This window comes from Petromyzon marinus, chromosome 74, assembly GCF_048934315.1.
Source record: "Petromyzon marinus isolate PM22_M1 ecotype Great Lakes invasive population chromosome 74, UKy_Petmar_22M1.pri1.0, whole genome shotgun sequence".
Classification (NCBI taxonomy): domain Eukaryota; kingdom Metazoa; phylum Chordata; class Hyperoartia; order Petromyzontiformes; family Petromyzontidae; genus Petromyzon; species Petromyzon marinus.
This window is the reverse complement of record NC_133740.1, coordinates 6,000,447-6,012,009: the sequence shown is the minus strand read 5'-3', so window position 1 is coordinate 6,012,009 and position 11,563 is coordinate 6,000,447. Positions and strand designations below refer to the sequence as shown.

Below are 11,563 nucleotides of genomic sequence, written 5' to 3'. Positions count from 1 at the left end.
ACCACCATCACCACCACCACCATCACCACCTCCACCATCACCACCACCACCTCCACCATCACCACCACCACCAACATCATCACCACCACCACCACGTCCACCACCATCACAATCACCACCACGTGCACCACCACCATCACCACCACCACCATCATCACCATCACCATCACCACCACCACCACCACCATCACCACCACCATCACCACCACCACCACCACCTCCACCACCACCACAACCACCACCACCACCATCACCACCACAACCACCATCACCACCACCACCATCACCACCACCACCATCACCACCACCACCATCACCACCACCACCGCCGCCACCTCACCACCTCCTCACCACCATCACCACCACCACCACCACCACCATCACCACCACCATCACCACCTCCACCACCACGTGCACCATCACCACCACCACCACCATCACCACCTCCACCATCACCACCACCACCTCCACCATCACCACCACCACCTCCACCATCACCACCACCACCAACATCATCACCACCACCACGTCCACCACCATCACAATCACCACCACCACCACCATCACCACCACCACCACCATCACCATCACCACCTCCACCATCACCACCACCACCAACATCATCACCACCACCACCACGTCCACCACCATCACAATCACCACCACGTGCACCACCACCATCACCACCACCACCACCACCATCACCACCACCACCATCACCACCTCCACCATCACCACCACCACCTCCACCATCACCACCACCACCAACATCATCACCACCACCACCACGTCCACCACCATCACAATCACCACCACGTGCACCACCACCATCACCACCACCACCATCATCACCATCACCATCACCACCACCACCACCACCATCACCACCACCATCACCACCACCACCACCACCTCCACCACCACCACCACCAGCACCGTCCGTACCTTGCGGCTGGGTTTGGAGGACATCTCAAAGGAGGCCTTGAACGCTCTCCTCTGCTGCGGGGTGAGGATCGTCCGTGGCCGTTTCAACCTCTTGCCACCGCCACCTCCACCACCTCCACCACCATCACCATCACCACCACCACCACCACCTCCATCACCACCACCACCATCACCACCACCACCACCATCACCACCACCACCACCACCACCTCCATCACCACCACCACCATCACCACCACCACCACCACCACCACCACCGTCATCACCATAATCACCACCACCATCATCACCACCATCACCACCACCACCATCATCACCACCACCTCCACCACCATCACCACCACCATCATCACCACCATCACCACCACCACCACCATCACCACCACCACCACCACCACCACCACCACCACCTCCATCACCACCACCACCATCACCACCACCACCATCACCACCACCACCACCACCACCGTCATCACCATAATCACCACCACCATCATCACCACCATCACCACCACCACCATCATCACCACCACCTCCACCACCATCACCACCACCATCATCACCACCATCACCACCACCACCACCACCACCATCATCACCACCACCTCCACCACCACCATCACCATCATCATCACCACCATCACCATCATCACCACCACCATCATCACCACCACCTCCACCACCACCACCACCTCCATCACCACCACCATCACCACCACCACCAGCACCGTCCGTACCTTGCGGCTAGGTTTGGAGGACATCTCAAAGGAGGCCTTGAACGCTCTCCTCTGCTGCGGGGTGAGGATCGTCCGTGGCCGTTTCAACCTCTTGCCACCACCGCCACCACCTCCACCACCTCCACCACCACCTCCACCACCACCTCCACCACCTCCGCCACCACCGCCTCCACCGCCTCCTCGTTCCCCCCTCCGAGTCTTTGCCGTGGACGAGCCCCCGAGATTCCTGCGAGGCTCCGGCAGCGGCAGCGGCTGCGGTGTCCGCCGGTGTCTCCAGGCTCCGTCGGCCCCCTGGCCGGCGGCTTGCCGAAGTAGCGGGTGGGAGGAGGGAGGGGCGGGGCGCGAAACGTCGGGACGATTTGAAAAATAACTCTCGCGGCCACTACCACGACGACTGGTGAAGCAAACAAACGAACAACAATAAACAAACCAGATTTAAAGATTTCGTGACTGCAGCGATTCATCTCCTCGGCTCTGTCGGTAAAGTCACCACGTGGAATGGAAATAAGATGATGAAAGTAAAACGTTATTAAATATTTATTTTATTTTATTTTATTTCCATAGTGTAGTGTATAGTAGTGTAGTGTATAGTAGTGTAGTGTATAGTGTAGTGTACAGTGTAGTGTACAGTGTAGTGCACAGTGTAGTGCATAGTAGTGTAGGGTATAGTGTAGTGTATAGTGTAGTGCATAGTGTAGTGCATAGTAGTGTAGTGTATAGTGTAGTGTGTAGTGTAGTGTATAGTGTAGTGTATAGTGTAGTGTATAGTAGTGTATAGTGTAGTGTATAGTAGTGTATAGTGTAGTGCATAGTAGTGTAGTGTATATTGTAGTGTATAGTATAGTGTATAGTAGTGTACAGTGTAGTGTATAGTAATGTATATAAAACGTAATAAAATAAAATATTTTTTTATTATTTTCTTTCCATTCCACGCGGTGACTTTACCGAAAGAACCAAGTATAAAGACAATTGGCAAACCAGATCCGAAGCATTCCGTGGCTGCCAGGAATTACTCTTTGTCACGTAGAAAGATAAAATCAAGCACCAATAGAACACGACGTTTCAGCTGCAACGCGGGCAACCCTCGTCAGGTTAAGAATTAATGAGAAAAAACAACAGCCAACACGCTATACTCTTTGGTTCTATTCGGTAAAGTCACGTAGGTTTAAAAAATAAAACAACAAACATCACGACGTTTCGGCCACAACACAAGCGGCCTTCATCAGGTGAAGGGACCAGGCTGTCTCGAGGACAGCGCTGGAGTGAAAACACAGCCACGCTCAGACCGCGGACCTTTAAGCCGTGTGAGAGGGATCAAGGTGAAGGAACAGAACTGTCGGGATGACAGAGCTCCAATGAACGCTGGGTGAGATTAAACATTAAACTAATTTTCAACGGTACAGTATATTTTTTTCAAAGAGTGGTACCCCAAACTTTCGCAGCTCTTAAAATTCCCTTTTCACACCATCGTAGTGTATACCCAGTTGCTGTTCATAGCTCAGCTTATTGAAGAATATATTGAGCACATTTATTATATTGACGTATACTCTTTGGTTCTATTCGGTAAAGTCACGTAGGTTTAAAAAATAAAACAACAAAAATCACGACGTTTCGGCCACAACACAAGCGGCCTTCATCAGGTGAAGGGACCAGGCTGTCTCGAGGACAGCGCTGGAGTGAAACACAGCCACGCTCAGACCGCGGACCTTTAAGCTGTGTGAGAGGCATTAAGGTGCCTTGACAAAGGAATTAGCGTAAAAATTAGCATTTGATTGGCCGACTTAGCATAAAGGTGGTGTACATGCGGGTGAACATGCCGGTTGGCAAGGGGTGGAGGGGGAGTTTACCTATTGATGGTGTGAAAGGGGAATGTTTTTAAGAGCTGCGAAAGTTTGGGGTACCACTACTTGAAAAATATACCGTACCATTGAAAACTAGTTTCATGTTTTTTTTTTTTTACCGACGTGACTTTACCGAACAGAACCAAAGAGTGTGGATCCTTGCAGTCACGAAAGCTTCGAATCTAGAACACCGACGCGGTGAACTTACGAACGCACACAACGACACAACGCAGAGAGCCGGCCCGCTCGACAGCCAACGCAGCCGCCTGGTGCCGACCCGCGGGCCCTCCGTAGAACGACGGCAAAACATGAAGGCAGCGTCGCTGTGTCCCCCCGTGGCCTCAGACGGAGAGAGGGGGGATGAGGAGCGTGATGAACCCGGCCACGCGTTAACTCCACGTTAACCGACTCCCTGCGTCGCAATGCGTTGCACTTCCAGATTTTGCTAAACATTTTTTGCCCTCTCAAACTTCCCGATTTTCTCTCTCTCAAACTTCCGATTTTCTCCGCGCTGAATATCGCCGTGCCGGTTTGTTCACAGTTGCACTGCCTCTCCTCCGGCCACTATGGTCCGGGATTCCACAGAACTCTTCTTTGGAGGAGCCTGGTCCAGCCTCCAGCCACTATCGTTTGGGAATTCCACAGAACTCTCCTTTGAAGGAGCCTGGTCAGCCTCCGTCCGCTATCATCCGGAATTCCACAGAACTCTTCTTTGAAGGAGCCTGGTCAGCCTCTGGCCACTATCGTCCGGAATTCCACAGAACTCTTCTTTGGAGGAGCCTGGTCAGGAGCCTGGTCAGCCTCCGGCCACTATGGTCTGGAATTCCACAGAACTCTTCTTTGGAGAAGCCTGGTCAGCCTCTGGCCACTATCGTCCGGAATTCCACAGAATTCTTCTATGAAGGAGCCTGGTCAGCCTCCAGCCACTATCATCCGGAATTCCACACAACTCTTCTTTGATGGAGCCTGGTCCAGCCTCCGGCCACTATCGTTTGGGAATTCCACAGAACTCTTCTTTGAAGGAGCCTGGTCAGCCTCTGGCCACTATCATCCGGAATTCCACAGAACTCTTCTTTGATGGAGCCTGGTCCAGCCTCCGGCCACTATCGTTTGGGAATTCCACAGAACTCTTCTTTGGAGGAGCCTGGTCAGCCTCTGGCCACTATGGTCTGGAATTCCACAGAACTCTTCTTTGAAGGAGCCTGGTCAGCCTCCAGCCACTATCATCCGGAATTCCACAGAACTCTTCTTTGGAGGAGCCTGGTCAGCCTCCGGCCACTATCGTTTGGGAATTCCACAGAACTCTTCTTTGAAGGAGCCTGGTCAGCCTCCGGCCACTATCGTTTGGGAATTCCACAGAACTCTTCTTTGAAGGAGCCTGGTCAGCCTCCGGCCACTATCGTTTGGGAATTCCACACAACTCTTCTTTGAAGGAGCCTGGTCAGGAGCCTGGTCAGCCTCTAGCCACTATGGTCTGGAATTCCACAGAACTCTTCTTTGAAGGAGCCTGGTCAGCCTCCGGCCACTATCGTTTGGGAATTCCACGAAACTCTTCTTTGAAGGAGCCTGGTCAGCCTCCGGCAGCTATGGTCCGGAATTGCACAGAACTCTTCTTTGAAGGAGCCTGGTCAGGAGCCTGGTCAGCCTCTGGCCACAATCGTCCGGAATTCCACAGAATTCTTCTTTGAAGGAGCCTGGTCAGGAGCCTGGTCAGCCTCTAGCCACTATGGTCTGGAATTCCACAGAACTCTTCTTTGGAGGAGCCTGGTCAGCCTCTGGCCACTATGGTCTGGAATTCCACAGAACTCTTCTTTGAAGGAGCCTGGTCAGCCTCCAGCCACTATCATCCGGAATTCCACAGAACTCTTCTTTGGAGGAGCCTGGTCAGCCTCCGGCCACTATCGTTTGGGAATTCCACAGAACTCTTCTTTGAAGGAGCCTGGTCAGCCTCCGGCCACTATCGTTTGGGAATTCCACAGAACTCTTCTTTGAAGGAGCCTGGTCAGCTTCCGGCCACTATCGTTTGGGAATTCCACACAACTCTTCTTTGAAGGAGCCTGGTCAGGAGCCTGGTCAGCCTCTAGCCACTATGGTCTGGAATTCCACAGAACTCTTCTTTGAAGGAGCCTGGTCAGCCTCCGGCCACTATCGTTTGGGAATTCCACGAAACTCTTCTTTGAAGGAGCCTGGTCAGCCTCCGGCAGCTATGGTCCGGAATTGCACAGAACTCTTCTTTGAAGGAGCCTGGTCAGGAGCCTGGTCAGCCTCTGGCCACAATCGTCCGGAATTCCACAGAATTCTTCTTTGAAGGAGCCTGGTCAGGAGCCTGGTCAGCCTCTAGCCACTATGGTCTGGAATTCCACAGAACCCTTCTTTGAAGGATCCTGGTCAGCCTCCGGCCACAATCCTCTGGAATTCCACAGAATTCTTCTTTGAAGGAGCCTGGTCAGGAGCCTGGTCAGCCTCTAGCCACTATGGTCTGGAATTCCACAGAATTCTTCTTTGAAGGATCCTGGTCAGCCTCCAGCCACTATCCTCCGGAATTCCACAGAACTCTTCTTTGGAGGAGCCTGGTCAGCCTCTGGCTACTATCCTACAGAATTCCGCAGAACTCTCTCATTGTCAATCTTGATTTGAAGCTTTCTTGACCGCAGCGATCCATTACTCTCTGGTTCTTCGGGGTAACGTCACGTGGTAGCTATATAATAAAATAAATCACGACATTTCAGGCACAACGCAAGACGTCCGCCGTCTTCGTCCTCTGCCCCAATCCCCCCCCCCTCCCGCAAGACCATAGTGGCCGGAGGAGTGGCAGTGGAACTGCGAACAAACCGTCAACGGCGATATCGAGCGCGGAGAAAAATCGGAGAGTCGGTTAACGCGGAGTTAACGCGTGGCCGGGTTCATCACGCTCCTCATCCCACCTCTACTCCGCCTGAGGCCCCCGGGGGTCACAGCGACGCTGCCTTCATGTTTGCCGTCGTTCTACGGAGGGCCCGCGGGTCGGCACCAGGCGGCTGCGTTGGCTGTGGCGCTTTTGCCGGCTCTCTGTGTTGTTCCGTTGTGTGCGTTCGTAAGTTCACCGTGTCGGCTCGCCCTCGTACACTCTTAGCCGACGACGGTCGCCCGCGTTGAAGCGTTGAGTTCTGTTATTGTTTTATTTTATAGCTTCACCACAAGGCAAATCTCGGTGGTGGTGGTGGTGGTCCGGGGAGAGGGGTGTTGTGGGAGAGATCGCGAACGGAGCGCGAATGTTGAGCATTCAAACGACGCGGACAGTCGCGACCGGCATTCAATCGTGGACTGGTGGCTGGCTAGCTGTTGTTGTTGTTGTTGTTATTTTTGTTGTTGTTGTTGTTGTTGTTTTTGTTGTTGTTGTTTTGATTTAAAGCTTTCGTGACTGCAGTAATACATGTTCTTAGCTCTTTCGGTAAAGTCACGTTGAAGGGAAACAATAAAATAATAAAATATATAAAACAATAAAAAATTCTCACTACGTTTCGACCATAACACAAACGGTCATCATCACTACGTGCAGTATATAGTGTAGTGTGTAGTAGTGTAGTGTATAGTGTAGTGTATAGTGTAGTGTGTAGTGTATAGTGTAGTGTATAGTGTAGTGTATTATAGTGTATAGTGTAGTGTATAGTGTAGTGTATAGTGTGTAGTGTATAGTTTATAGTATAGTGTATAGTGTAGTGTATAGTGTAGTGTATAGTGTAGTGTGTAGTGTATAGTGTAGTGTATAGTAGTGTATAGTGTAGTGTGTAGTGTATAGTATACTGTATAGTGTCGTATATAGTGTGTAGTGTATAGTGTAGTGTATAGTGTAGTGTATAGTGTATAGTGTAGTGTATAGTGTAGTGTATAGTAGTGTATAGTGTGTAGTGTATAGTGTAGTGTATAGTAGTGTATAGTGTAGTGTATAGTAGTGTATATTGTAGTGTATAGTAGTGTATAGTAGTGTATAGTGTAGTGTGTAGTAGTGTATAGTGTATTGTATAGTAGTGTATAGTGCAGTATACTAGTACTGCTATATTTACAATTAAGAGCAGCTGTGACGTTTTGCCGGTAATTACAGCAATAACCACAACAAGAGCAACCACAACAACTACCACAACAACAACCACTACAACAACCAGAACAACAACAACTACCACAACAACAACCACCACAACAACAACAACTACCACAACAACCACAACAACAAGCACAACAACCAAAACAACAACAACAACAACCACCACAACAACAACCACAACAACCACAACAACTACCACAACAACAACCACTACAACAACCAGAACAACAACAACAACTACCACAACAACAACCACCACAACAACAACCACCACAACAACAACCACAACAACCACCACAACAACCACAACAACCAGAACAACAACAACTACAATAACCAAAACAACAACAACCACCACAACAACCACAACACCAACCACAACAACTACCACAACAACAACCACAACAACCAGAACAACAACAACTACAATAACCAGAACAACAACCACAACAACCACAACACCAACCACAACAACTACCACAACAATAACCAGAACAACAACAACGACAACAACAACAATGAACAGCATCGTCATCATCTCTCCTGTTTTGGTCTGAAATGTAACCACAAGAAATGTCAACATCTCTACCCGAGTTGCGTGTTAGCCAGCTGCGAGGCAGTGGATGAGAGAGTGAATGAGTGAGTGAATGAGTAAGTTAGTGAAGGAGTGAGTTAGTGAAGGAGTGAGTGAGTGAATGAGTGAGTGAATGAGTGAGTTAGTGAATGAGTGAGTTAGTGAATGAGTGAGTGAGTGAGTGAATGAGTGAGTGAATGAGTGAGTGTATGAGCGAGTGAATGATTGAGTGAGTGAGTGAATAAGTGAATGAAAGTGTGAGTGAATGAGTGAGTGTATGAGTGAGTGAATGAGTGAGTGAGTGTATGAGTGAGTGATTGATTGAGTGAGTGAGTGAGTGAATGAGTGAATGAATGAGTTAATGAAAGTGTGAGTGAATGAGTGATTGTATGAGTGAGTGTATGAGTGATGGCGTGAATGAATGAGTGAATGAGTGAGTGAATGAGTGAGTGGATTGAGTGAATGAGTGAGTGGAGTGAGTGAATGAGTGAGTAAATGAGTGAGTGAGTGAGTGTATTAGTGAGTGAGGGAATGAGTGAGTGTATTACTGAGTGAATGAGTGAGTTAGTGAATGAGTGAGTAAGTGAATGAAAGTGTCAGTGAGTGAGTGAATGAAAGTGTTAGTGAATGAGTGAGTGTATGAGTGAGTGTATGAGTGAGTGAGTGAATGAGTGAATAAGTGAGTGTATGAGTGAGTGAGTGTATGAGTGAGTGAGTGAATGAGTGAGTGAATGAGTGAATGACTGAGTCGACCCAGTGGACCGGTTCAGACAATCGCCATCACTGCCGCTGGACCGAGAGCGGGAATCGAACTCGACTTACCGGGTTCCGTTGGCGGAACTCGCTAACCCAGACGTGGGCAAGTTCGGCTTTTTTCATCCGGCCCGCCGAACTAGTCCAAATATCGTTATGACTATTATTAAATTAAATTTTACCTTTCTCCTGTAATGCCCCCGTTTCCCCCATTAGACGGCGCACTTTGACCGGGAGTTACGGCGTGGTTTTTGTGTCGCCCACGTTCGTGCAGTTCGTTAAGTCGCCTTGCAAATAAACGCTCTGCTACCTGCTAAAGGGCAAAATCCTCTCATGCAATGATTCTTAACGCGTCACTGATATCAGTGCACACAAAACCACTCCATACATCTGTTCCTGGCCCGGCGCCCTCCGTCAAATTTTAGAACCCGTTGTGGCCCAGGAGTCAACAAAAATTTGCCCACCCCCGCGCTAACCCGCGACACCACGACCACTCACCATCATCAGCACCACCACCGCCTCCACCACCGCCTCCACCGCCTCCACCACCACCACCATCATCATCGTCGTCGTCGTTTTCGTCACCAACACCGCCACCACCACCACCACCGCCGCCACCGCCGCCACCACCACCACCATCTGAGAAGGAGACGGGACAGCGATTGGCTCAGCCCACCCATCACCACCGGTACGCGTCACCTCAAAAGAGGGTGGATAAAATGCGTACCATGTTCTAACTTGCACGTGGCTCCGCTCCCACTCTCTCTCTCTCTCTGTCTCTCTCAGTGTCGACACCATCACCGTGGTCTATCCACTGCTGGATGAACAATCGCTGATATTTAAATATAAACAGATTCATATTCAACAACAATAATTTTACTCATTCAAGTACAGTGATTTGACGTGGAGAGGGTGGGGGGTATTGTAATTATATAATCGATTGGTAATCAGTCAATGGTTATGATTAATAACGAGTTGCAGATTAGTAATTCGTTGTAATGTGTGTTATTGTGATTATATGCTACGTTAGTAATCAGTTAATTAGTATGTGTTTCCCCTATAAGGAATTGTAATATGTATTATTTAATAATACGCTTCCTAGCCGCACTAAGCCTGTAGCTGTCAGAGCGATTAAAGTTATTTCTATTTCTCTCAATTTCAATGGATTCTCTAATGAGTCTTGGCCAGTAATAATTAGTCTTACACAGCACTTCAACCTTATCAAAATCAATTGAGTGTCCTTGTTGACAAGCATGTTCTGCCACTGCCGACAGTTGTGTTGATGACGTCACCCTGCTGCTCTATTTAAGACCGGGAGCAAGCGAGGGCTTTACCATTCTGGCGAATTGCCCGATGATGCTGGATGTAATTACCAGCGAAACGTCGTGCTACTCAAGCTGTAAATGTTGTGGATTCACTCTTGAACAACACACAGGAGTGGGGCTAAAGCAGTGAAATAATTTGTCTTTTGTCAACGTGACACTTTTTTTTGCTGCTTGGCCGTGTCGGGTGGTGGAGGGTTACGACACATTTCTAAATAACGCGATCTAACACAAAAACCTTTATTGTGAATGATATTGGTCGTGAAAGCCTCCCACGTGTTAAACAGATTTATATTGGTAAATATATTTATTATATATTTACTAATGTCTTATTCCAAAACACCTCCGATTAGCATGGTGGGCTATGGTGCGATAAGAGGTTCAACACACACACACACATGTATATCATCACTACCTCAACACACACACACACAAGCATACCATCACGACCTCATCATCACCATCACCACCTTAGCAGCAACAACAACAACAACCGCCATTCGCCACTAAGTGGCGGTGACGTCACCACGACGCCCGCTGGCAGGAGGTCACAGGGCAGACCCAGCAGGTGCCACGGGTCGACTGACTGAGACGAGTGGCTGATGCACCACCTGTGCCCCCTACTGTGCCAACCTGCTGTGCTTTAGCCACCCGGCGCTCCGCTCGTTGTTCTGAGCGTCGCTCCTCCGCCCTACGTTGTTGTTGGAGGGTGACTGTCTTCAACTGCCCAGTAGCAGCGTCCTTCACGAGCCTCCTCCACAGAGGCCGATCTTGACACCGCTGGTACCGGTCATCGGCAAGTCCACTCAGCTCCACGCCCTCCTGTACCACATCACTCCATCCATTCTCTAGCCTGCGCCACGCCCATTTAGCACCCTCTATCCGGCCGAACAAAAGCTGTTTTGGCATGCGGTGACTGGGCATGCAGGCTACATGACTCAGAGAATGCAGCCTTGCCTGCCGGAGGAGCTCACCGATGGGACGTTGCTGAGATATTTCAAAGATTTGTGAGCTCCTCACACAATCTACCCTGGTTAACCCCAGGATGGATGGTAGGCAGGCCTGCCTAAATGTTTCCAATCCGAGAAGATGTTCCATTAGGGGGGGTCCACGTTTCGCAAGCGTAGAGAAGGGAGGGAATGACCGTGGCCGAGAAAACCTGAAGCTTAGTGCGGAGCGACAGACCAGGTAGCTTCCACACAGCGTTACGCAACCGATAAAAAGATATTGCCGCTCGACTGATTCGGAGTGAGACCTCTGCTGTCAAACCGGAGCCGGTCATAAGCACACTGCCCAGGTATGGGAAACTC

The 11,563-nt window shown here is 49.7% G+C and overlaps 1 protein-coding gene across 1 annotated transcript in view; it reads right to left on the bottom strand.

Moving 5' to 3' along the window:
• LOC116937455 (LIM homeobox transcription factor 1-beta-like) overlaps nt 1-11,563 on the bottom strand; it is a 201,700-nt gene that overhangs the window by 23,108 nt on the left and 167,029 nt on the right. Inside the window, exon 4 of the mRNA XM_076056177.1 lies at nt 1,683-2,098. Within this exon, the coding sequence (XP_075912292.1) occupies nt 1,683-2,098 (416 nt within the window). The remainder of the gene's footprint in view (nt 1-1,682; nt 2,099-11,563) is intronic.